This window comes from Oncorhynchus kisutch, linkage group LG13, assembly GCF_002021735.2.
Source record: "Oncorhynchus kisutch isolate 150728-3 linkage group LG13, Okis_V2, whole genome shotgun sequence".
Classification (NCBI taxonomy): domain Eukaryota; kingdom Metazoa; phylum Chordata; class Actinopteri; order Salmoniformes; family Salmonidae; genus Oncorhynchus; species Oncorhynchus kisutch.
The window spans coordinates 76,517,034-76,543,289 of record NC_034186.2 but is presented as its reverse complement, the minus strand read 5'-3'; the positions used below and the strand labels follow the sequence as shown (position 1 = coordinate 76,543,289).

General features: G+C 44.9%; 2 protein-coding genes across 6 annotated transcripts in view; one reads left to right on the top strand and one right to left on the bottom strand.

Annotated features, from left to right (window-relative positions):
- Nucleotides 1-12,245, bottom strand: part of LOC116353153 (uncharacterized) — a 12,839-nt gene extending 594 nt beyond the window's left edge. The window contains exons 1-7 of one of the 2 annotated variants that reach the window (XM_031787456.1): nucleotides 11,679-12,245; nucleotides 2,231-5,499; nucleotides 1,843-2,050; nucleotides 1,493-1,591; nucleotides 1,086-1,335; nucleotides 564-680; nucleotides 1-9 (exon numbers count right to left, since the gene is read on the bottom strand). The exon at nucleotides 1-9 is cut by the window's left edge and continues 594 nt beyond it. In XM_031787456.1, coding sequence (XP_031643316.1) covers nucleotides 1-9; nucleotides 564-680; nucleotides 1,086-1,335; nucleotides 1,493-1,591; nucleotides 1,843-2,050; nucleotides 2,231-5,016 — 3,469 coding nt within the window. In that variant the 5' untranslated portion in view covers nucleotides 5,017-5,499; nucleotides 11,679-12,245. Of the gene's footprint in view, nucleotides 10-563; nucleotides 681-1,085; nucleotides 1,336-1,492; nucleotides 1,592-1,842; nucleotides 2,051-2,230; nucleotides 5,500-10,513; nucleotides 10,667-11,678 lie in introns of those variants that run through there. The other variant, XM_031787455.1, reaches the window with a different exon arrangement.
- Nucleotides 12,246-14,722: 2,477 nt separating this feature from the next.
- LOC109901778 (uncharacterized protein C1orf43) lies at nucleotides 14,723-25,817 on the top strand. 4 transcript variants are annotated; one of them, XM_031787451.1, is made up of 7 exons: nucleotides 14,723-15,012; nucleotides 18,583-18,684; nucleotides 18,773-18,872; nucleotides 18,982-19,035; nucleotides 19,471-19,637; nucleotides 24,017-24,075; nucleotides 24,173-25,817. In XM_031787451.1, exons 1-7 carry the CDS (start codon nucleotides 14,950-14,952, stop codon nucleotides 24,381-24,383), a joined length of 756 nt encoding a protein of 251 aa, XP_031643311.1. In that variant the 5' UTR covers nucleotides 14,723-14,949; the 3' UTR covers nucleotides 24,384-25,817. The 4 variants fall into 4 exon arrangements, with proteins under 4 accessions (XP_031643311.1, XP_031643310.1, XP_031643314.1 ...); XM_031787450.1 differs by having other exon boundaries at nucleotides 24,155-25,817; XM_031787454.1 differs by lacking the exon at nucleotides 14,723-15,012 and adding an exon at nucleotides 18,041-18,361 and having other exon boundaries at nucleotides 24,155-25,817.
- Nucleotides 25,818-26,256: the final 439 nt, after the last annotated feature.

The following is a 26,256-nucleotide window of genomic DNA, read 5'->3' as shown; positions in this document are numbered from 1 at the left end:
CTGGACCACCTGAAAGAGAAGAGGGGCTTATTGTTAGTAGATGTTGACCATGATATCTTTATCAGACAGATTTATCAAACCAATGGTCTGAGCTTGGAGTTTGACACGTGTTTCTGCTGACTAAAGAGACATTCATTTGAATGACCTCAATAGAAAGGTCAGCTCCTCTACCATGTGGTGATAAACAGTAAGTGTATTTGATTTATTTGGCCATTTAAAAACACAATATGTGTGGACACAATGCATTATTGCAGTTTTTAAATCATCGAGGATGACAAAAAAGTTAAACTTATTTCCATTATAGTCCTCTTGAAAATACATGAAAATAGAATATATACACAAGATGATAACATGACAACAGAATATATACACCAGATGATAACATGACAACAGAATATATACACAAGATGATAACATGACAACAGAATATATACACAAGATGATAACATGAAAACAGAATACATCATTTTTTCAATAGGGAGGAAACAGCAATAGGAATAAAAAAGATGATCAAGTAACGTTCATTAATACTATTATATTTTGGAGGTAGGTTGACCTCTCACCTAGGAAGAGTTTCTGTACAGTGAGGGGTTTGTCTCCCAGGCTGGAACCCACTCCTCCCTCCAGACTGAAGCCCAGGTCTCTGCTGCGCTTCTCCAGCCTCACACACACCCTCTGACCTGACACACAGGACACACACACACACGGTCAAAATGACTCCCACACGCACATTTGCCTACATTCTCTGTCAAAACAATAGGTTCAGGGTGAGAAGAGAGAAGCTGTGGAAAAACAACAGGTTCAGGGTGAGAAGAGAGAAGCTGTGGAAAAACAACAGGTTCAGGGTGAGAAGAGAGAAGCTGTGGAAAAACAACAGGTTCAGGGTGAGAAGAGAGAAGCTGTGGAAAAACAACAGGTTCAGGGTGAGAAGAGAGAAGCTGTGGAAAAACAACAGGTTCAGGGTGAGAAGAGAGAAGCTGTGAAATTACTTTGGAACATTGATCAATGTTGTTCTGCTTTAGATAACTTTTACCACAGTTGTAAAAAGTGCTATTGCAATTGACCAACCAGCTGATCCATCTCACCAGTGTTAGCAGGCTCTGTCTGTGTCCCTCCTCGACTGTCAGTCACTGTTCTTCCTTTACGGGGGTCTGTTACCCCCCCTCTCCTCAAGACAACCACGCCCATCCCCTGAGTCCGTGCCCTCCTTAGCGTCCTCAGCACCTCCCAGTGGGAGGAGCCACACAGCGCTGTGCCGTTGATTGACAGGACCTTGTCTCCCTCCTGGATGGATCCCTCCTTAGCAGCCACCCCTGCCGGGAACACCTTATGGACCTGGAAGACAAACACCAGAGGTCAGAGTAGACCAGGAAGTGAAAGAACATGATGCCTAGGCTTTAGATCAGTGGGCTAATGTGGTCTTGAATTGTGTGGGCGACCTGAGTCGGTCACAGAAACATGGAAGCATTGGTACTAGTTGAGTAGTACTCACAATGACAGGTTTGTTCTGGTCCACTCCTCCTGCCATGGTGAAGCCCAGTCCCACACCAACATCCTTATGGAGAACCACCACCTGGACATCCTCATAGTTCTATAGAGCGGGGAGAGAGAGTGAGGGGGATAGAACAGCAACAGCACAAGATGGCAGTTGAGCATTGACAAATACTGATGCTATTATTAATGCTAATACGAATGGAATAACACTAATGTAATGTTTTAGCTGGTTGTTTAGTCTGGTATAGTGAAGATAGTTGTAGTACCTGCAGCGTTGTGTCCCCCAGGCTCTTTACGTAATGTTTTAGCTGGTTGTTTAGTCTGGTATAGTGAAGATAGTTGTGGTACCTGCAGCATTGTGTCCCCCAGGCCCTTTACGTCGTCCAGCAGGCGGTTCAGCTCATCACTGCCCAGGACAGACACACAGGACAATGCCGACACGTCAGACGATAGGCTGGCTGACCGGCTGGCTGACCGGCTGGACGGCCACAACTCACTGTCAGAGGAAGACTGGGGATCATAGTCCACCTCTCCGAAGTTACACAGCTCTGCCAGACTGAGAGAGAGACATAGTGGGGGAATAAACTCAAAGATAAAGTTGAATGATTAGATAAAAACAAGTAACAGGTAGCCTGACAATAATCCCACCTTTCTAGCTGTTAATTGACTTTTAAACATGGTGCTTGTTGTGTTAGCGTAGTATTTTCATCATCAGTTGAAAACAGAAGTGACCCACCTGAGAGAGAAACTCCTGCGATGTGATTGGCTCATGGCGCTGGTGACGGTCACCGAGGATTCAGCAGAGTCTGAGTCGTAGGTGGAGTCCTCGTCCTTCTCTGTACCTTCATCATCAGTATCCTCATCACTCCATCCCCCCTCCTCTGACTTCCATCGAGCCAGAGTGGGGAGGAGGGGTAGGCTGCTGGGGGAGGAGGAGGTGAGGGGAAGGGACAGGGAATCCCTCCCCAGGCCAGAGTGTGAGACTGGGATAGCAGGGTCAGTAGTGACCCTACCCTGGGCTGTGTGTGTGGAGACTGGACGGTTCTTTAGGTCAGCCAGGCCTGAATCTACACCCTGTTGGTGTTTAGGCTGCAGGGAAGTAGTGGGGAGGTGTGGGGAGGTGGGGGGTGTGTTCTGGGGGTGGAAGGGGGAGTTCTGGGGGGTGTTGGTGGGTGTCTTGTCGTCATCACTCACTGGAGATGGCAGGTTAGGTGAGTCTCTACAGTGAGGCCTCCTAGACTGGTCAGGGCCACCTAGAACGTCATTGGAGTTGTTCACAGAGTTAGACAGCTGGGAGGATGAAGTATCCTTGCCAGTGACTGTAGTAGTCTTTGTGTTGGTGCCTCTCCTACTCCAGTCCTGGGGTGTGACTGTGTGATTGGGGAGGTCTGGCTCATCAATGGAAAAGTCTCTCAGAGTGTCTCTGGTGGTTTTGCCATTCAGAGGGATGTCTAGTTTACCCTTGAGGTTGGAAAACGTACCAGAGCCAACAGCATTCTCCCCCACTCCCCCTGTCTCCCCCACTCCCCGTACTAAACCTCTATAACCTACTCTGCCCATCTCCCCCACTCCCCCACTCTCCCCCACTCCCCCGCTCTCCCCTACTCTCCCTCTCTCCCCTACTCCCCCTCTCTCCCTGCTCCCCAGCCTCACCTCATCGACTGACATAGACCTCAGCACCCACCCTCTATCAGCCTTCCTCTCTTCTCTCACTACCTCACCTCCTCTCCCTCCAACAAGTGCTTTATCTGGCACACTCTTCCTTACCCCTTCTCCTCGTCCTCTCCCCCCATCCATAATTACAATCCCTCCCTCTCTTCCTCCTCTCCCTCTCTCCCATACTCCCCCTACCCCGCGTACCTGTCTATCCAACCCACTCTTCCTGACCCCCTCTCCAGACTCACTGAGCTGCTCTGGGACAGAGAAAGCCCGTCTGGGCTTCAGGTAGTTGGGCACTGGGACCTGAGATGTCTGTGTCAGAGCTTCAAACTGGTGGATCTTGTTCCTCACACTGGCTGCAGAGGGCACTACCAGTTTCCCAGGTAACTTGGTATTTTCTGTGTTCTGTAATGTTATCCTCTGTGGGGTGTTGGCTTCAAACACATCTTCTGACAGGCTCTGTTCCCTGGCCACGCCTCTACCAGGGGTCTTGCTCCTGTCATAGGTGTCCGTTTTCCCATTAAGCTGATTGGTCAGGAGGGGGTTTGACCCTGTGGTGACCCCTACTCCGGACGTTGTGGTAGGCTGAGAGTCCCTGGTGGGTGTCACTGATAGTCTGTGCTGGGGGAGAAAGACTTCAGCGTTATCTCTCCCTCGCTTCTCCTTTTTCTTGTGTCCTTTTCCTTCGACATCAGTCCATTTCTCTTTTTCCTGAGCCATGCTCCCCACCCTTACTCTCTCCTTTTCGCTGTCTTCACTACTTCCACTCTTTTTGCCCACAGTGTTTGTCACCTCCTTTTCCCCTCTCTCCTGTTTGTCTTCTAATGGAGGGGATAGTGAGGGGTCCCTAATGCACACTGATGACAACACCACTAAGGGTGTGTGTGAGGGTTTGTATGAGAGTGTGGGTGTGGTACACCCTGACACTGGAGACAGTGAGGGGCTCAAACCAGACACCTTGACTGCACTATTCTGATGTCTCTGTGGTGTGTGTGTAGTGTGTGTGGTGTTCTGTTCTACCAGGGGTGTGTGTGTGGTGTTCTGTTCTACTAGGGGTGTGTGTGAGAGCAGGCCATTCCTCTCCCCCCTGGATAATCCACTGAGGGGGGAGGAAAAGGGGGAGGAGAGGGGGGAGACAAAGACAGAGTCTGTGGTGGACTTCCTGCGATTGGCTGCTGTATCCCCCCCATCCCTCTCCAATAGAGACCAGTCTCCTACCGGTGCTGAGAGACGCTTGGTTCTGGTTGAGTCCTTCACATCCTCATCTCTGTTAGTAGCTTTATCAGTTCCAGTAGACCCATAGAGCTTCTGTATCCGGTCCCAGATACTCTGACCCCTGGAGGATCCAAGAGATCCACCCGCTGGTTTTCTGGTTCCAGACCCAGGACCAGGACTAGAACTCAGTCTGGTGGGGAGGGACTGGCCCCCACTGGCCCTCTCCAGAGATATAGCCACATACGCTAGACCCACAGGGGACACCACTTCACCAACGGAACGCCCTGACCCCCCAACGGGGCTCATCACTTCCCCTGGACCAACTGAGTTAAAGGCCTTCACCCTGAACAACACATTGCTTTCTCCTGCCCCCCTCCTCTCCAAACTCTCTGCTCGTTTAAGTGTGGACCCCCCTAGGTTCCCAGAAAACCTCGGCAGCCCAGTTCTGAGCCCCTCGCCAGGGCTAGCCCCATTTCCACTCCAGTCTAAACTCTTACTTCTTTTGGGTAGGTTTAGCCTTCTCCACTCTGTCCTGCCCCGGTCTCCAGCCAACTTCCCTGCAATGCCACAGTTTCCTCCCCTGTCACTGCCATCCTCTGGGATCACGTCCCTCACACCACCATTCTGTCTCAACTGTCCGGTGGCCATTGTGGAGCCTGTTGTGTATTTCCCCTCACTGGGGAATGGGTCCAGTGCGAGTTGAATTATTCCAAACGTAGTATGTAGTAAAAGGTGACAGTTTAAGAATCCCAGTAATCCTTTTTGCAGAGTTTAACCACTGGTCAAAATCATCACAGAAGTCTTCGACAGCAGCACAGGCCTGGTAGCAGCACAGGCCTGGTAGGAAAGGTGTTTGTCTGCCCCAGCAGAAATGTCAGAGTGGTTGAACTGCAATCTTCTCATGTTTGGGGCTCCAGATATCAACAGACACTCACTTGTATATCCACAGGTTTGAGATTCCATCCATGAAGATTCTCTGCATTTCTGTCTCCCACACACTCAGATGATTGTTAGTTCTACTTCCCTCCCTCTCTGTCCATTCCTCTCTGTGGTGTCGGCTCCAGTAGTCAAACAGAGGTCCTCAGCAGTGAAGTTTTCCTGGGTGAGCGGTCACACACAAGCCTCAGAACACTATAAACATAAAGAAATATATCATATGTCAAATGTTATGTTTTGTTATATTTACATATGAAAAACATTGCATATTTTTGCTGAGAAAATTCCATCTTTGAAATGAAATGGTTAGGAATGCTGAGGTAATGGTATTCTGGACACTATGGTCAAATGTAATGATACAGTACAGTTAGTAGCACACAGTAGCCAGATTAGGGAGGAATGGAAATGACAGAAAGAGACAGAGAGATAGAAAGAAGAAAAAATACAGAAAAAGAGAGATATATAAAGAAATGAAAGTGTCAACAACAACAAAAAAACAAATGAAAAAAACTATTCAGTTGAAAAACAGGACATTCCAAACTCTATAGTAAGTATCCATCCAACTACCATCTCAGTGAAGTGAGGTTACCTCATCAGTGAAACTCTGCTGCCTTCCATACATTCCCCTCATACTGACTCAATGAGTCCATTCACATAGAGGTCTCCCTCTCCACACACACACTCACCACCTAAACACGTCACTTGAATGGGTATGTCCTAACAGCTGTTTACACTAGAAACATGTCCTGGGTCGACTGGACAGGTGACAACCTAAAATCAAACTGGAAAAACAAATCAGACAACAATCCACTCTGACACTAGGAAACAATGTATTACACAGATACAGCCTAATCTCTCTCTTTCCTTCTTTCTCTCTCTGGTTCTCTCTCGCACACACACACACATATACATGCTCTCTCTCTGGTTCTCTCTCGCACACACACACACACACACACACACATATACATGCTCTCTCTCGTCAAATAAAACAATCAAAACACAGACAGAGATTCAAAGTGCTCCACAAAGGGCTCAGTCAAACAGAGTTGAATGTGATCAGATAAGATTGTAACAGAAGCGGAACTGAGTGAAACTGCTTTCCATGCAGTTTGTATGGGCACTGCGTTCAGATGGAGCTACTGATATCTACACTGTCACCACCACAGGGTACTGTTGACCTGCTGTTAGAACAATAGCATGGTGATGGACTTCTATACAAAGCCACTCAGTATATGGGGGCCCGTGTGGGAATTAGACCCTCAACTCTGGTGTTGCAATCGGCATGTTCCAACCTACTGAACCACCAGTTTATTTACTAATCTATTTACCGTCAGTACAAGATGGGTATCAAATCATACTTTATTTGTCACATTTATTTGTCACATGTGCCAAATACAACAAGTGTAGACTTTACCGTGAAATGCTTACTTACAAGCCTTTAACCAACAGTGCAGTTCAAGACGAGTTAAGAAAATATTTCCGAAATAAACGAAAGTTTAAAAAAATAAAGAGGCTATATACAGGGGGTACTGGTACCGTGTCAGTGTGTGGGGGTACAGGTTAGAGGTCATTTGTACATGTAGGTAGGGGTGAAGTGACTATGCATAGATAATGAACAGCGAGTAGCAGCAGTGTACAAAACAAATGGAGGGGGGGGGTCAATGTAAATAGTTCGGAGGCCATTTGATTAGTTGTCCAGCAGTCTTATGATTCGGGGGTAGAAGCTGTTAAGGAGCCTTTTGGTCCTAGACTTGGCGCTCCGGTACCACTTGCCGTGCGATAGTAGAGAAAACAGTCTATGACTTGGGTGACTGGAGTCTCTGACAATTTTATGGGCTTTCCTCTGACACCGCCTATTATATAGGTCCTGTTATGTACTGGGCCGTACGCATTAACCTCTGTAGCGTCTTACGGTCAGATGCCGAGCAGTTGCCATACTAGGCAGTGATGCAACCGGTCAGAATGCTCTCGATGGTGCAGCTGTAGAACGTTTTGAGGACCTGGGGACCCATGACAAATATTTTTTGAGGGGGAAAAGGTTTTGTCGTGCCCTCTTCACAACTGTCTTGGTGTGTTTTGACCATGATAAATCGTTGGTGATGTGGACACCAAGGAACTTGAAACTCTCGACCCGCTCCACTACAGCCCCGTTAATGTTAATGGGGGCCTATTCAGCCCGCCTTTTCCTGTAGTCCACGATCAGCTCCTTAGTCTTGCTCACACTGAGGAAGAGGTTGTTGTCCTGGCACCACACTGACAGTTCTCTGACCCCCTCCCTGGAGGCTGTCTCATCATTGTCGGTGATCAGGCCTACCACTGTTGTGTCGTCAGCAAACTTAATGATGGTGTTGGTGTCGTGTTTGGCCACGCAGTCGTGGGTGAACAGGGAGTACAGGAGGGGACTAAGTACACACCCCTGAGGGACCCTAGTGTTGAGAATCAGAGTGACAGACATGTTGATGCCTACCCTTACCACCTGGAGGCGGCCCGTCAGGAAGTCCAGGATCCAGTTGCAGAGGGAGGTGTTTAGTCCCAGGGTCCTTAGCTTATTGATGAGCTTCGTAGGCACTATGGTGTTGAACACTGAGCTGTAGTCAATGAATAGCATTCTCATGTAGGTGTTCATTTGGTCCAGGTGGGAAAGGGCAGTGTGGAGTGTGATTGAGATCGCGTCATCTGTGGATCTGTTGGGGTGGTATGCAAATTGGAGTGAGTCTAGGGTTTCCGGGAGGATGCTGTTGACGTGAGTCAAGATCAGCCTTTCAAAGCACTTCATGGTTACCGACGTGAGTGCTACGGGGCGGTAATCATTTAGGCAGGTTACCTTCACTTCCTTGGGCACAGGGACTATGGTGGTCTGCTTGAAACATGTAGGTATTACAGACTCAGTCAGGGAGAGGTTGAAAATGTCAGTGAAGACACTTGTCAGTTGGTACAGCATGCTTTGAGTACATGTCCTGGTAATCCATCTGGCTCCGCGGCCTTGTGAATGTTGACCTGTTTAAGGTCTTGCTCACATCGGCTACAGAGAGCGTTATCACACAGTCATCTAGAACAGCTGGTGCTCTCGTACATGCTTCAGTGTTGCTTGCCTCGAAGCGAGCATAAAAGGGATTTAGCTCATCTGGTAGGCTCGCGTCTGGGTTTCCCTTTGTAGTCCATAATAGTTTTTAAGCCCTGCCACATCTGACGAGCGTCATAGCCGGTGTAGTAGGACTCAATCTAAATTCTGTATAGACACTTTGCTTGTTTGATGGTTTGTTTGAGGGCATAGCCGGATTTCTTATAGGCATCCGGATTAGTGGCACTCCTTGAAAGCGGCATCTCTCGCCTTTAGCTCAGTGCGGATGTTGCCTGTAATCCATGGATGGATATGTACGTACAGTCAATGTGGGGATGACGTTGTCGATGCACTTATTGATGAAGCCGATGACTGAGGTGGTATACTCCTCAATGTGTCATTGGATGAATCTCGGAACATAGTCCAGTATATGCTAGCAAAACAGTCCTGTAGCGTAGCATCCGCTTCATTTGACCACTTCCGTATTGAGTGAGTCACTGGTACTTCCTGCTTTAGTTTTTGCTTGTAAGCAGGAATCAGGAGGATAGAATTATGGACATATTTGCCAAATGGAGGGTGAGGGAGAGCTTTGTATGCATCTCTGTTTGTGGAGTAAAGGTGGTCTAGAGTTTTTTCTGAGAGTAGGTCTCAGTACAAGATACCCTACTCTCAGCACAAGATACCTTACTCTCAGTGTAACAGTATAGCTTCCGTCCCACTCCTCACCCCAACCTGGGCTCGAACCAGGGACCCTCTGCACACATCAACAACTGACACCCACGAAGCATCGTTACCCATCGCGCCACAAAAGCCGCTGCCCTTGCAGAGCAAGGGGAACCACTACTTCAAGGTCTCAAAGCGAGTGACGTCACCGATTGAAACGCTATTAGTGCGCACCACCGCTAACTAGCTAGCCATTTCACATCGGTTACACTAGCACAAGATACCCTACTGTCAATACAAGTTACTCTACTGTCAGTACAAGTTACTCTACTGTCAGTACAAGTTACTCTACTGTCAGTACAAGTTACTCTACTGTCAGTACAAGTTACTCTACTGTCAGTACAAGTTACTCTACTGTCAGTACAAGTTACTCTACTGTCAGTACAAGATACTCTACTGTCAGTACAATATACTCTACTGTCAGTACAAGTTACTCTACTGTCAGTACAAGATACTATACTCAGTACACTCTTAGAAAAAGGGTTCCAAAAGGGTTCTTCAGCTGTCCCCATAGAATAACACTTTTTGGTTCCAGGTATAAACCTTTTGGGTTCCATGTAGAACCCTCTGTAGAAAGGGTTACATAGGGTTCTACATGGAACCCAAAAGTGTTCTACCTGGAACCAAAAGGGTTCTCACTGGAACCAAAAGGGTTCTACCTGGAACCAAAAAAGGTTATCCAAAGGTTTTCCTATGTGGACAACCCTTTTTGGTTCTAGATAGCACCTTTTTTTCTACAAGATATTCTACTCAGTGCAAGATACTCTACTCAGTACAAGATACTCTACTCAGTACAAGATACTCTACTCAGTACAAGATACTCTACTCAGTACAAGATACTCTACTCAGTACAAGATACCCTACTCAGTACAAGATAGTTTACTCACTATCTACTACAGTACTCACAACCAGTGAACGTTAGAGTGAAGCATCCCTTCAGTTATGGGTTCTTGACTTGTTATTCAGTCATTCACCTACAGATTGACATATAACCTCCCACTGTCAAATATTTCATCTCTGGGGTGTTATGCAAAGCTAACTGTCTAATGGGTGCAGACTGCTGTCATATCAGTGAACAGAATAACTGTCACCAACCTAGCCAAAAGCAAACAGCTGAAAACATCACAGTACAACTAAGCTACATCATAATATCAGTAAGTTTGAAGATCACAAAAAATGAATAAATAACATCTATCAACAAGAAGACTAAATCCATGAGAGTGTATTAATTCCATTAAGATGGTAATGTGTGTTTTTCTATGTGTGTACCAGTTCTTTTTTTGACTCAGGTAAGTCCCCGTGTCAGTTTACAGAAACACCTGTTCTCCCAGCTCACAAAGCCTCCCACCTGTGTATCCGTTGGTAACAACATGGCCCCATTCCCTCTAAAGCCAAATTAAACAAAGACACAGAAACACACCTTACCCTCAGAGAAACTTAGGAGTCCAAGCTAATCCAATCAGAAGCTGTGTTTTGGGGTAGTAGTGGGAGAGAGTACTGTTACCATCATCCTCATCCTCCTCCCAGCTCCCTCTCCCAGCTCACTCTCTCTGTGTGTTCTCTGTCATCTTTGCATTATGTATCTATACAGCAACACAAACCTACCCCACTGGTTTACCCCCCCCCCTCTCTCTCTCCTCCCCCTTCCATTGTTACTCCCTCCTTCCTTCTTGCTCACAGGACGGCATTCCAGACTCGCTCAGTGTGTCACCTTCTGACCACGCACACACACGTATACTGTATGTACACATGCATATGTATCATCCCCTTCCACACACACATACAGTACAAACACATGCTGCCATTTTGTATTGATCAGTTGACCCTGAAGTCAGTCAGTAGATTTACAACTACGCTACATGAGATGTGACGCTGTACAACACACACACACCCACCCACACACACACACACCCACCCACCCACACACACCCACACACACACACACACACACCAAACAGCCATATCAAAATCAATCTCTCTGTCTCCTGCTGTGACATCACCACAGCCAGAGGAAGAAGGGACAGGGTTCTGATAATGATGTGAAACTGAGAGAAGAAAAGAGAGAAAGAGGGAAAGGGAGAGAGCAAGAGAGAGCCTAATCCTTCTCAGCCCACCCTAGGTAACCTTTCCAGGTGAAGCAACATTGGGATGTATAACTCTAACTGTACAGAGTGAGAATGTTAGATTACATGAGTGGAGACCAAGCTGAGTCGGGTTACCTGTGTAATGGGGAATCAACAAAGGCTTGCATTTGGAGACCTCCACACAGCTCATATGAGCCTATACTTTCAACACTGCTTTTCCCCAGGGGAGTTACTTTTAAAAGATAGGTAAGACAGAGAGAGTCTTGGGGCAATGTGAGGGTTGGCCAGTTCAGGGCTCTGACTGAGATAAATAACATCAACTTATCAATAGCACAGGTCAATAGGTCTAAAGGTACTCCCACATATTGATTATATGTCTGTCAGTGTGTTCAGTGTCATGTTGATGCCCTCAAACAGGGAAGATCTAGACAGGACAATATCTGCATTATAAGAAATATATGAAAAGGTTGAAAATGACTTTAAAATTAGGGTTAAAAAACATTTACCTCAGACTTGTAGCAGTTCCGCTCTGCTCTGTCGTCTGAAGCGTGAGCTGAGAGACTTCCTTCCTGAGGGAACAAAGAAGCATCACACCACCGGTAGAGACATCAGTATCACACCTTAATTTACACATACAGTGTGCTGTGTCCCTAACAGCATCATTTCCTTGTCTCCTTTCCTTTATGACCACTGTCTCGTTAGCAGTATTCCTCCTTCATGACCACTGTCTCGTTAGCAGTATTCCTCCTTCATGAACACTGTCTCGTTAGCAGTATTCCTCCTTTATGACCACTGTCTCGTTAGCAGTATTCCTCCTTCATGACCACTGTCTCGTTAGCAGTATTCCTCCTTTATGACCACTGTCTCGTTAGCAGTATTCCTCCTTCATGACCACTGTCTCGTTAGCAGTATTCCTCCTTCATGACCACTGTCTCGTTAGCAGTATTCCTCTGTTTCCTCTAGATGTTTCAGACTGCCAAGGCTGTGAAGGCAGCATGGTTTATTCTCAGTAGCAGAATGTGGTCTGAGAGGGCAGCTGAACAACCACACTGGTTTATACTGCATGGGAATATAAACAGACACAAACAGAGGCAGGCGGGCGAGCAGACATTCACTCAATCAGTCACTGTCTCACTCAGTCACTGTCTCACTCAGTCACTGTCTCACTCAGTCACTGTCTCACTCAGTCACTGTCTCACTCAGTCACTGTCTTACTCAGCTCACTAACTCACTCATATATTCAGGAGACATAAGATTTGGCATGAGTCCTCAGATCCTCAAAAAGTTCTACAGCTGCACCATCGAGAGCATCCTGACTAGTTGCATCATCGCTTGGTATGGCAACTGCTCGGCATCCAACCGCAAGGCTCTACAGAGGGTAGTGGGTAGCTAATCTTTCTGCCATCCAGCAGTCTAAGGCACTGCATCTCAGTGTTAGAGGCATCACTACAGACCCTGGTTCGATCCCGGGCTGTATCACAACTGGCTGTGATCGGGAGTCCCATATGACGCACTATTAGATTAGGGGAGGGATTGGCCGGGGTAGGCCATCATTGTAAAATAAGAATTTGTTCTTGCCTAGTTAAATAAAAAAATATACCAGGCAGTGTAGGAGGAAGGCCCTAAAAATTGTCAAAGACTCTAACCACCGAAGTCATAGACTGTTCTCTCTGCTACCGCATGGCAAGTGGTACTGGAGCATCAATTCAAAGTCCAAAAGTCTCCTTAATAACAGCTTCTATCCCCAAGCCATGAGACTGCTAAACAGTAAATCAAATGGCTACTCAGACTATTTTCATTGACCCCCTTTTTTAGGCTGCTGCTGCTTGCTGTTAGTATCTATGCAGTCACTTTACCCCTACCTACATGTACATGTTTCCTCAATTACCTCGACTAACCTGTACCCTCGCACATTGACTCAGTACTGGCACCCCCTGTATATAGCCTTGTTGTTGTTATTTTTTAATGATATATATATATATATAGCAAATATTTTCTTGCTTACTTAAAAATCTGAATTGTTGGTTAAGGGCTTGAAGGTAAGCATTTCACGGTAAGGTGTTGTATTTCACGGTACCTGTTGTATTCGGATCATGTGACATACAACATTGTAACATTTCTGTATAATCTGTAATAAGAAAGGTACAATACTTACATGTGTTTGTGCAACTCTAGTGAAGCAACAAGTTACAGCCATCACCCCTTAAATCCACCAGTAGCAGACAGTCAGCCAGTAGCAGTCAACCAAGAGCAGTGAGCCAGTGGCAGTCAGCCAGTGGCAGTCAGCCAGTAGCAGTCAGCCAGTGGCAGTCAGCCAGTAGCAGTCAGCCAGTGGCAGTCAGCCAGTAGCAGTCAGCCAAGAGCAGTCAGCCAGGGGCAGTCAGCCAGTAGCAGTCAGCCAGGGGCAGTCAGCCAGGGGCAGTCAGCCAGTAGCAGTCAGCCAGGGGCAGTCAGCCAGGGGCAGTCAGCCAGGGGCAGTCAGCCAGTAGCATAACAGAAGCAGGGTAGTGGTTTGGGTTATAGATGACTAGACTGTCACAGTGTACAGACAGATGGCTCGTGGATGCGTGCAGATACAGTATCAGCCAAATGAGCCAATCTCAAAGTCTCCCCAAGATATCATGGACTATGGAATGGTGACATTAGCCTATATCTATATCATGAATGACCAAAGTCCATGCAATGACAACACATAGGCAAACTTACTTGTCACCTTATATATCACAGAAAAACAAAAAAGAGAAAAATATAATGTTTACGCAGAAACAGTTCAGTTTCAGGAGATGCCAATTCAGATAAATGGTTTGCTTGCTTGACAGTTCAATGTTTGTATAGGCTAGGCACCATCTCTGTTGACCACCCTAAAGCATTAGCTGTAATGGAATGTTTTGGTGTCAGAGGCCCGGGGGTTTTGCTTTGAGAGATTTCCCACCCAGCCAAGCAATATTCAATAGGGGAAACACTGTTGAGTCAGAGAAATCAGATGGGTGCTACACGTTGGTAATGGATGAGGAGAGTTTCTGTTTCCACCCATGTACAGCTTTATTAGTGCTATATAAAATGTAAATGAAGATCTTTGCTGGACAGAGTAGCACTGGACTGGCTATGTGAGGGAAAGATCCCAATGTTCACATCTGCAACTCCAGACATATTTTCAGCCTCCCACCGCAGTCTCCTCAAGAAGAATGGCTTCTCTGTTTATTGGGACAAATAGGATCGTAAATCATCAACCAACTCACATTGCCTTCATAGAGAACTGACAGATTCCTAGTATTTCCCGTAGGCTTCAGAGGATAAGATATCCATAAACTCTTTACAAAGGCAATATTAGGCTTACTACAGGCCTATCAAATTAGCAGTTGCAAATGACATTAAACAGTTCATGGCACATGAGAAGATTGTAATACTGTTCTTGTTTCTCACCGACTAACTGGTTCGTAGAGAATGGAGACCACTATAGAGGTTGCTACTCACTCATTGGAGAGGAGCGCCTGTGTTTCGTGGGGTGTCGAACAGCAGGTGGCGGTGAAGGACCTTTGTCGGCTACGGCTACGTCATCGAAACCAGAAGGCAGGGAGTAGATCACGTGACAATCCCGGATGTCAACAAACGATATCAACAACAGGGAAGTGTCAACGCTTCGTTGTTACATATTTTCCAATGGATTAACCGAGATTTGATCATTAATGTTACAGTCAATCGTGTACATTCTGAAAGGAACTATGAGTGAGTTCTGTTGATTCTACGCTAGTTTAGCTTTTGACGAAGACTTTCAACATGAGGTCCGATTCTCCTCTCTCCAGCGTCAACGTAGTGCTTGTTATGGCCTACGGAAGTCTGGTAAGTCTTAAATGAATGTGTTCTCGTGTTTTTCCTTAATATAAAGAATGCTTGACAAAACTAGCTAGCTGTTGCGTTTCTCAGGACTCCTGTGTAATGGAATTAGCTTGCTAGCTACAGTATAGAGACAGGCAACACAGCAGAAGTGTCAATCAAGGTGTAATAAAAAAACAGGTGTAACAAAAAACAGGCAATGAGGACGAACTGGGCACTTGTACCCAACAACACAGTAAAATATAGCTAGCTTTTATTAAAGGGATAATTCACACAAATTACAAAATGACACATTGGTTTCCTTACCCTGTAAGGTATGACAGCAATCCACGCCTTGGTTTTCTTTCCCTTGCTTTGGTTTTGTTTCCAAATGCTAACCTTTTAGTATTTGTGGCACAAACCCCATTCAAGTCATGGGACCGATTTTTTTGCGCATCATCTGAAACTATCTCAAATTGATTCTGAAGTCACTTATAGATGATTTGAACATGCTAAATGGGATTTATGTCACAAATGCATTTGGAAACAGTGCAAGGGAAACTTAACTAAAGCATTGTCATACCATAAGTTGCTTACAGGGTATTGACACCAAAATGTAATTTTGTAATTTGGGTGAACTAAGAATGTATCTATTGTGGACAGGGTTTACGTGAGATTTTAGGTTCAAAACGTTTTGCAACGGAATCCGACTAATGAATACCCCCAAGTGGAAGTGCATTCTCCAGAGTGATACCTGCAACTAATCATAACAAACAATAATTCAAAGGGACCAATAAGATGACAGTTACAAATCATATGATTACTGTAGTTGACTTACTGCCCCTCCACCCTGTTACAGTACATGCAAGCTGTGTCAGTGCTGAACAAAAATATAAACGCAACCATTTCAATGATTTGACTGAGTTCCAGTTCATATATGGAAATCAGTCCATTTAAATACATTCAATAGGCCCTAATCTATGGATTTCACATGACTCGGAATACAGATATACATCTGTTGGTCACAAATACCTTTAAAAAAATGTAGGGGCGTGGATCAGAAAACCAGTCAGTATCTGATGTGACCACCATTTGCCTCATGCAGAGCGACACTGTTGATTGTGGCCTTTGGAATGTTGTCCCACTTCACTTCAATGGCTGAACGAAGTTGCAGGATATTGGCGGCAACTGAAACACGTTATCGTACACATCGATTCAGAGCATCCAAACATGGTGACATGTCTGGTGAGTATGCAGGCCATGGAAGAACTGGGACATGTTATCGTACACATCGATCCAGAGCATCCAAACATGTTTGGATGCTCTGAATGTTATCGTACACATCGATCCAGAACATCCAAACATAGTGACATGTCTGGTGAGTATGCAGGCCATGGAAGAACTGGGACATGTTATCGTACACATCGATCCAGAGCATCCAAACATGGTGACATGTCTGGTGAGTATGCAGGCCATGGAAGAACTGGGACATGTTATCGTACACATCGATCCAGAACATCCAAACATGGTGACATGTCTGGTGAGTGTGCAGGCCATGGAAGAACTGGGACATGTTATCGTACACATCGATCCAGACCATCCAAACATGGTGACATGTCTGGTGAGTATGCAGGCCATGGAAGAACTGGGACATGTTATCGTACACATCGATCCAGAGCATCCAAACATGGTGACATGTCTGGTGAGTGTGCAGGCCATGGAAGAACTGGGACATGTTATCGTACACATCGATCCAGAACATCCAAACATGGTGACATGTCTGGTGAGTATGCAGGCCATGGAAGAACTGGGACATGTTATCGTACACATCGATCCAGAACATCCAAACATGGTGACATGTCTGGTGAGTGTGCAGGCCATGGAAGAACTGGGACATGTTATCGTACACATCGATCCAGGACATCCAAACATGGTGACATGTCTGGTGAGTATGCAGGCCATGGAAGAACTGGGACATGTTATCGTACACATCGATCCAGGACATCCAAACATGGTGACATGTCTGGTGAGTATGCAGGCCATGGAAGAACTGGGACATGCTTAGCCTGCAGGATTTGTGTTCAGATCCTTGCTACATGGTGCTGTGCATTATCATGCTAAAACATGAGGTGATGGTGGTGGATGAATGACACAAAAATGGGCCTCAGGATCTTGTCACGGTATCGCTGTGCATTCAATATAATGCGATTGTGTTCATTGTCCGTGGTTAGAACGTTGGGCCAGTAACCGAAAGGTTGCTAGATCTAATCCCCGAGCTGACAAGGTAAAAATCTGTCGTTCTGCACCTGAACAAGGCAGTTAACCCACTGATCCTAGGCTGTCATTGTAAATAAGAATTTGACTTGCCTAGTTAAATAAATAAAATAAATAAAAAAGGATGCCTGCTCATACCATAACCCCACTGCCACCATGGGGCAGTCTATTCACAACGTTGACATCAGCAAACCGCTGGCCCACACAACACCTTCCAGGTGGTCTGCGGTTGTGAGGCCGGTTGGACTTACTGCCAAATTGGAAGTGGAAGTTACTGCCAAAAAGACGTTGGAAATGGCTCATGGTAGAGAAATTAACATTACAATATCTGGCAACAGCTCTAGTGGACAATCCTGCAGTCAGCATGCCAATTTCACGCTCCCTCAACTTGACACCTGTGGCATTGTGTTGTGTGACAAAATGGCACATTTTGGAGTGGCCTTTTATTGTCCCCAGCACAAGGTGCAACTGTAATGATCATGCTGTTTAATCAGCTTCTTGATATGCCACACCTGTCAGGTGGATGGATTATATTGGGAAAGGAGAAATGCTCACTAACAGGGTTGTAAACAAATTTGTACACAATTATTTTTGTGCTTATGGAACATTTGTGGTATTTTATATCAGCTCATGAAACATGGGACCAACATTTTACATGTTGCATTTATATTTTTGTTCAGTGTATATCTTGCCTTGTCAAATTCTATATTGTGTCACCCCCTTCTAGAACATACTCCTCTGGATAGGTTGATGTCTCTTCTAGAACATACTCCTCTGGATAGGTTGATGTCTCTTCTAGAACATACTCCTCTGGATAGGTTGATGTCTCTTCTAGGACATACTCCTCTGGATAGGTTGATGTCTCTTCTAGGACATACTCCTCTGGATAGGTTGATGTCTCTTCTAGGACATACTCCTCTGGATAGGTTGATGTCTCTTCTAGGACATACTCCTCTGGATAGGTTGATGTCTCTTCTAGGACATACTCCTCTGGATAGGTTGATGTCTCTTCTAGGACATACTCCTCTGGATAGGTTGATGTCTCTTCTAGGACATACTCCTCTGGATAGGTTGATGTCTCTTCTAGGACATACTCCTCTGGATAGGTTGATGTCTCTTCTAGGACATACTCCCCTGGATAGGTTGATGTCTCTTCTAGGACATACTCCCCTGGATAGGTTGATGTCTCTTCTAGGACATACTCCCCTGGATAGGTTGATGTCTCTTCTAGGACATACTCCCCTGGATAGGTTGATGTCTCTTCTAGGACATACTCCTCTGGATAGATTGATGTCTCTAATGTACAGAGGTCTGTGTCTCCAGGTGTTTGTGCTGCTGTTCATCTTTGTGAAGAGGCAGATAATGCGCTTCGCCATGAAGTCTCGTAGAGGACCACATGTACCCTTGGGCCACAACGCTCCAAAGGTAAGACACACACACACTCAGTCTGACTTATTTTTAACGTAACTTTTCTATACACGTGTTAATTTTCTCTACTTCCTGTGTCCTTTAGGAGCTGAGACAGGAGATAGACTCTGGTCTGTCCAAGGTTCAGGAGATCCGCTTTGAGCCACGCCTGCTGTCTGAACAGGACGACAGACTACAGAGTGGCGGTGAGAGAACACATACCCACACATCATGTAGATATCTTTTCTACCCAATCTACAGCTACAGTAGCCCTCTGTAAACTAAAAAAATATGATCTATGTATGTGTTTTGCAGGTTGCTATGACTACCTATACAGAATGAGGGCACTAGATGCCATAAGAGACTCTGGTAAGTCTTCTCCTGCTGTTTCACCCTGGCCTGTACATCTCACTGTCATCATCCCAGTCCAACAGCACCCCCTGCTGGGGCATTATGTAGTAACTATGGTATACTGAAGCAATTATTGCTGTTCTTCTGCATGACGCAAAGTGCATGGATACAACCCTTAGCCGTGGTATATTGGCCATATACCACAAACCCCCGAGGTGCCCTATTGCTATTATAAACTGGTTACCAATGTAATTAGAACAGTAAAAATACATGTTTTGTCATACCTGTGGTATACCACGGCTTTCAGCCAATCAGCATGCAGGGCTCGAACCACCCAGTTTATAATGCTGCACATCCTCTTCACCTACTGTACTACCTTATAAATCAGTGGCCTTCGACCTATAGATCCATAACTCCAATTTGATCATAAAACATCTTCTCATCTCCTGTCAGATATTCCGTTCAGTGAGTTGGGAGGGACTCCCACAGCTGTGACAGGGAGGAGATTCCGCGCCTGGCTTCTAGATCTGAGGAGTTCCCATTCCCTGTTCTGCAGCAGCCGTAGTTCCCTCATAGACACACTGCTGGAGGGCTACCACAACGCTCGCCACGGCACCGGGGTCAGTGTGTGTCTCTCTTTATTTTATCTGGGGGAGAGAAAGATGCCTGTGTCTCCACATGACATTGTGACATCTCAGTACTGAGTGGTCTATAGTAGAGGTCGAACGAATATGATTTTTCAACGCCGATACCGATTATTGGAGGCCCAAAAAAAAGCAGATACCGATTAATCGGCCAATTTTATTTTATTTTAAATTACTTAATTCATTTGTAATAATGACAATTACAACAATACTGAATGAACACTTATTTTAACTTTATATAATACATCAATAAAATCAATTTAGCCTCAAATAAATAATGAAACATGTTGAATTTGGTTTAAATAATGCAAAAACAAAGTGTTTGCTTTCTGGCTTGCTGTTGTCCTCTGTCTGAAAGACCTGACTTGTAGCTGGCTCTCTGTTCTCTTCTGTCTGAAAGACCTGACTTGTAGCTGGCTCTCTGTTCTCTTCTGTCTGAAAGACCTGACTTGTAGCTGGCTCTCTGTTCTCTTCTGTCTGAAAGACCTGACTTGTAGCTGGCTCTCTGTTCTCTTCTGTCTGAAAGACCTGACTTGTAGCTGGCTCTCTGTTCTCTTCTGTCTGAAAGACCTGACTTGTAGCTGGCTCTCTGTTCTCTTCTGTCTGAAAGACCTGACTTGTAGCTGGCTCTCTGTTCTCTTCTGTCTGAAAGACCTGACTTGTAGCTGGCTCTCTGTTCTCTTCTGTCTGAAAGACCTGACTTGTAGCTGGCTCTCTGTTCTCTTCTGTCTGAAAGACCTGACTTGTAGCTGGCTTTCTGTTCTCTTCTGTCTGAAAGACCTGACTTGTAGCTGGCTCTCTGTTCTCTTCTGTCTGAAAGACCTGACTTGTAGCTGGCTCTCTGTTCTCTTCTGTCTGAAAGACCTGACTTGTAGCTGGCTCTCTGTTCTCTTCTGTCTGAAAGACCTGACTTGTAGCTGGCTCTCTGTTCTCTTCTGTCTGAAAGACCTGACTTGTAGCTGGCTCTCTGTTCTCTTCTGTCTGAAAGACCTGACTTGTAGCTGGCTCTCTGTTCTCTTCTGTCTGAAAGACCTGACTTGTAGCTGGCTCTCTGTTCTCTTCTGTCTGAAAGACCTGACTTGTAGCTGGCTCTCTGTTCTCTTCTGTCTGAAAGACCTGACTTGTAGCTGGCTCTCTGTTCTCTTCTGTCTGAAAGACCTGACTTGTAGCTGGCTCTCTGTTCTCTTCTGTCTGAAAGACCTGACTTGTAGCTGGCTCTCTGTTCTCTTCTGTCTGAAAGACCTGACTTGTAGCTGGCTCTCTGTTCTCTTCTGTCTGAAAGACCTGACTTGTAGCTGGCTTTCTGTTCTCTTCTGTCTGAAAGACCTGACTTGTAGCTGGCTCTCTGTTCTCTTCTGTCTGAAAGACCTGACTTGTAGCTGGCTCTCTGTTCTCTTCTGTCTGAAAGACCTGACTTGTAGCTGGCTCTCTGTTCTCTTCTGTCTGAAAGACCTGACTTGTAGCTGGCTCTCTGTTCTCTTCTGTCTGAAAGACCTGACTTGTAGCTGGCTCTCTGTTCTCTTCTGTCTGAAAGACCTGACTTGTAGCTGGCTCTCTGTTCTCTTCTGTCTGAAAGACCTGACTTGTAGCTGGTTTTCTGTTCTCTTCTGTCTGAAAGACCTGACTTGTAGCTGGCTTTCTGTTCTCTTCTGTCTGAAAGACCTGACTTGTAGCTGGCTCTCTGTTCTCTTCTGTCTGAAAGACCTGACTTGTAGCTGGCTCTCTGTTCTCTTCTGTCTGAAAGACCTGACTTGTAGCTGGCTCTCTGTTCTCTTCTGTCTGAAAGACCTGACTTGTAGCTGGCTCTCTGTTCTCTTCTGTCTGAAAGACCTGACTTGTAGCTGGCTCTCTGTTCTCTTCTGTCTGAAAGACCTGACTTGTAGCTGGCTCTCTGTTCTCTTCTGTCTGAAAGACCTGACTTGTAGCTGGCTCTCTGTTCTCTTCTGTCTGAAAGGCCTGACTTGTAGCTGGCTCTCTGTTCTCTTCTGTCTGAAACACCTGACTTGTAGCTGGGTTTCTGTTGTCTTCTGTCTGAAACACCTGACTTGTAGCTGGCTCTCTGTTCTCTTCTGTCTGAAAGACCTGACTTGTAGCTGGCTTTCTGTTCTCTTCTGTCTGAAACACCTGACTTGTAGCTGGCTTTGGGACCTCTTCACCACTACTTGGCCATTAGGAGGTGCGTGTGGGTGTGACTGTGTGTGCGTGTTACGGTCGTCTGCACTAATGTACAGTGACGGGGGGGCTTTTTCAATGGCATGCTTTGGATGTCTGTCTTAGGGCGAGGGATGTGCTAAGTGACGAGCTGAACTGTACACACACTGGAGTTGTAATGACAAAGGCATTTTGGGTTATGATTAATTGTCATGCAAATGGACACGGTTATTGTCATTTTTGAGCTTATAATGCATCTGTAAAAATGAGTTAGGACTAGAGGTCGACCGATTATGATTTTTCAACGGCGATACTTATTATTGGAGGACTAAAGAAAAGCCGATACCGATTAATCGGCAGATATTTATATATATATATTTGTAATAATGACAATTACAACCCTACTGAATGAACAAAAACAACACTTTTATTTTAACTTAGTAAATTGATTTTATTGATGTATTATATTATGTTCAATTTGGTTTAAATAATGCAAAAACAAAGTGTTGGAGAAGAAAGTAAAAGTGCAATATGTGCCATGTAAAAAAGCTAACGTTTAAGTTCCTTGCTCAGAACATGAGAACATATGAAAGCTGGTGGTTCCTTTTAACATGAGTTCAACATTCCCAGGTAAGAAGTTTTAGGTTGTAGGTATTATAGGACTATTTCTCTCTATACCATTTGTATTTCATATACCTTTGACTATTGGATGTTCTCATAGGCACTTTAGTATTGCCACTGTAACAGTATAGCTTCCGTCCCTCTCCTCGCCCCTACCTGGGCTCGAACCAGGAACACATCGACAACAGCCACCCTCGAAGCATCGTTACCCATCACTCCACAAAAGCCGCAGGGGAACAACTACTCCAAGTTTCAGAGCGAGTGACGTTTGAAACGCTATTAGCGCGCACCCCGTTAACTAGCTAGCCATTTCACATCGGTTACACCAGCCTAATCTCGAGAGTTGATAGGCTTGAAGTCATAAACAGCGCAATGCTTGAAGCACAGCGAAGAGCTGCTGGCAAACGCACAAAAGTGCTGTTTGAATGAATGCTTATGAGCCTGCTGGTGCCTACCACCGCTCAGTCAGACTGCTCTATCAAATCATAGACTTAATTATAACATAATAACACACAGACATACAAGCCTTAGGTCATTAATATGGTCAAAACCGAAAACAAAATGTTTATTCTTTCAGTGAAATACGGAACCGTTTCGTATTTTATCTAACGGGTGGCATTCATAAGTCTAAATATTCCTGTTACATTGTACAACCTTCAATATTATTTCATAATTACGTAAAATTCTGGCAAATTAGTTCTCAACGAGCCAGGCGGCCCAAACTGCTGCATGTACCCTGACTCTGTGTGCAATGAACGCAAGTGACACAATTTCCCTAGTTTAATATTGCCTGCTAACATGAATTTCTTTGAACTAAATATGCAGTTTTAAAAATATATACTTCTGTGTATTGATTTTAAGAAAGGCATTGATGTTTATGGATAGGTACATTCGTGCAACGATTGCGCTTTTGTTAAATCATCCCCTGTTTGGCGAAGTTGGCAGTCTTTGTTAGGAAGAAATAGTCTTTACAGTTCTCAACGAGCCAGGTGGCCCAATCTGCTGCATATACCCTGACTCTGTTCCACAGAACGCAAGAGAAGTGACACAATTTCCCTAGTTAAAAGAAATTCATGTTAGCAGGCAATATTAACTAAATATGCAGGAGGTTTAAAAATATATACTTCTGTGTATTGATTTTAAGAAAGGCGTCGATGTTTATGGTTTGTTACACATTGGTTCAACAACAATGCTTTTTCGGTGAATGCGCTTGTTAAATCACCCGTTTGACGAAGTAGGCTGTGATTCAATGATAAATTAACAGGCACCGCATCGATTATATGCAACGCAGGACAAGCTAGATAAACTAGTAATATCATCAACCATGTGTAGTTAACTAGTTATAATGTTAAGATTGATGGTTTTTTATAAGATAAGTTTAATGTTAGCTAGCACCTTACTTTGGCTCCTTGCTGCACTCGCATAACAGGTAGTCAGCCTGCCACCCAGTCTCCTCGTGAAGTGCAATGTAATCGGCCATGATTACCGATTTGTTACCGGCCCTAATTAATCGCCCATTCCGATTAATCGGTCGACCTCTAGCCTATAGTGCGTGACTCCTGTCTGTCTCTCTGTGTCTGAAGGTGTTTGGAGAAGCAGAGTTTGTCAAATACAAGGAAGCCCTGAACGAACTGGCCTCTGTGTGAGTATAGACACACTGCCATTTATCTAAGCACTACTCATGTGTTTTAATGAAGGTTTTTCAAGTTTGACACGAGTAGTTATTCTTCTCTCCCCAGTGTGAAGAGCCACTCCAGTTCCACCAGTCTGGACCAGCATCACCAGTTAGCAGCTAAAGACTTGACCAGTACCCCAGAGCCCACCCCCCCCTCTCCCCCCTCCCAGGTCACATACCTGCCGTCAGCTGGGCAACGCACCAAACGACCAAAACACTTCCTGGAACTCAAAAACTTTAAAGACAAGTACAACACATTGGAAAGCACATTCTGAGAACTACAATCTCCTATGGCATAACATGAGAAACTACAATTCCCTACAACTTGCTGCCTCTGACATCTGCAACTCTCTACAACCCTGAGAACTTACAACTCCCTAGAAAACAACCTGAAAACTACAACAACTTCTCTGCTACTACTTTAAATCTGTTTTGTTGCGACTACTGGACTCACTTTTCCTTCTCTATTTCCAAAGTAGATAGCCTAGTGAAAAGAAAAAATCTGTCGTTCTGCCCCTGAACAAGGCAGTTAACCCACTGTTCCTAGGCCGTCATTGTAAATAAGAATGTGTTCTTAACTGACTTGCCTAGTTCAATAAAACGGAAATGAAGGTAGTGATAAGTAGAGCTCCTGGAGGTGACAGATACTGGGGTTTGTGGTAAAAGAAGAGGTTGGTGAGTTAGTTTAGTGAGAGACTTGTTAGTGCCAGCAGAGAGAGAAGAGACTTGGTAGGGTTGGTACTTGGTACAGTTGGGAAGACTGGAGCACAGCAGGATTAACAGTAGCATAGCACAGCAGTATAGGAATGACAGTAACATTACGCTGCCTTACTAGTCCTGAGGAAAAACACTGCCTACTATGTATCATGCATCTCACATAATAAATAGTGCACTAGATTTAAGCTTATTTGACGTTAAACATCGTTGTGAAGTTTTGCACAGACTTTGCAGGTAGATCATCATGTAGGGCTATGCAAAAGAGACCACATGAGACTACATGCAGTTTCTATGCAGAATGCATTAATGCAGTGTTTTGGGTTTTGCCCTAGCACTACACAACTGACTCAAATAATCAACTAATCATCAAGCTTTGATTATTTGAATGAGCTGTGTCATCCTAGAGCAGAACCTGAAATGTACATCTCTTGGGGTCCCCAGGACTGAGTTTGGGAAACGCTGCATTAATGCAGTGTTAGAGTAAGACTTGTTTATAATGTGTTCAGTGCTAACTAAGCTATTGATGGACTAACGTTATAGCAGACCAGCGTTCCTCACAATGGCCCTGGAGAGCTACAGTACAGGCTGTGCAGGCTTTTGTTCCCGCCTAGCACTAACACACCTCCAATCAAGCTGATTAGTAGAATCCGGTTAGTCACTGTTGAGCTGGAACAGTACACTGTAACTCTGCAGGACCAGGACAGAAGAACTATGGATTATTCCAGTATTACTGCTAGGCATTTCCAGTGTTATTGTTCTGTTGCCAGCACTTGTTTTGGGCAGAGCCATGTATTTACATATATATTGCTCTGGTTTAGGGCTAGTGTTACAAGGAAATTAACATGTTACCACGTCTGACGGTTGTCTATTTGCTGCATAAAAATGATTATACTTTTTAGAGTCTACAATGTTTTCTTGTTGTTGCTGAAATATTTTTTTGTATTCCATTTTTAAAGATAATTATTTAGAATAAAGCATTCATGTTAAGTGCCCTTTTTCTTGAATGGATGATTTTAATACAATTAAATTATTAAATTAGTATGTATGCATGGTTGAATACAAAAACCATAATATATTCTTAATGAGGTGTGAGTTGGCCATATATAGCCTGGGTCCCAGTCTGATATATTCATAATGAGGTGTGAGTTGGCTATGTAGCCTGGGTTCCAGTCTGATATATTCATAATGAATTGTGAGTTGGCTATATAGCCTGGGTTCCAGTCTGATCTATTCATAATGAGGTGTGAGTTGGCTATGTAGCCTGGGTTCCAGTCTGATATATTCATAATGAATTGTGAGTTGGCTATATAGCCTGGGTTCCAGTCTGATATATTCATAATGAGGTGTGAGTTGGCTATGTAGCCTGGGTTCGACATTTCTCCCCCAAGAACATTATACGTTGCTCATTTCTTTAATAGCCTTCAACTGTAA

Bases quoted from the DNA above. Each gene is read 5' to 3' on its own strand.
- LOC109901778 (XM_031787450.1), top strand. From the start codon at position 14,950: ATGAGGTCCGATTCTCCTCTCTCCAGCGTCAACGTAGTGCTTGTTATG. The intron at 18,685-18,772 runs GTAAGACACACA...TGTGTCCTTTAG, and splicing joins TGGGCCACAACGCTCCAAAG to GAGCTGAGACAGGAGATAGA. The intron at 24,076-24,154 runs GTGAGTATAGAC...TGACACGAGTAG, and splicing joins CTGAACGAACTGGCCTCTGT to TTATTCTTCTCTCCCCAGTG.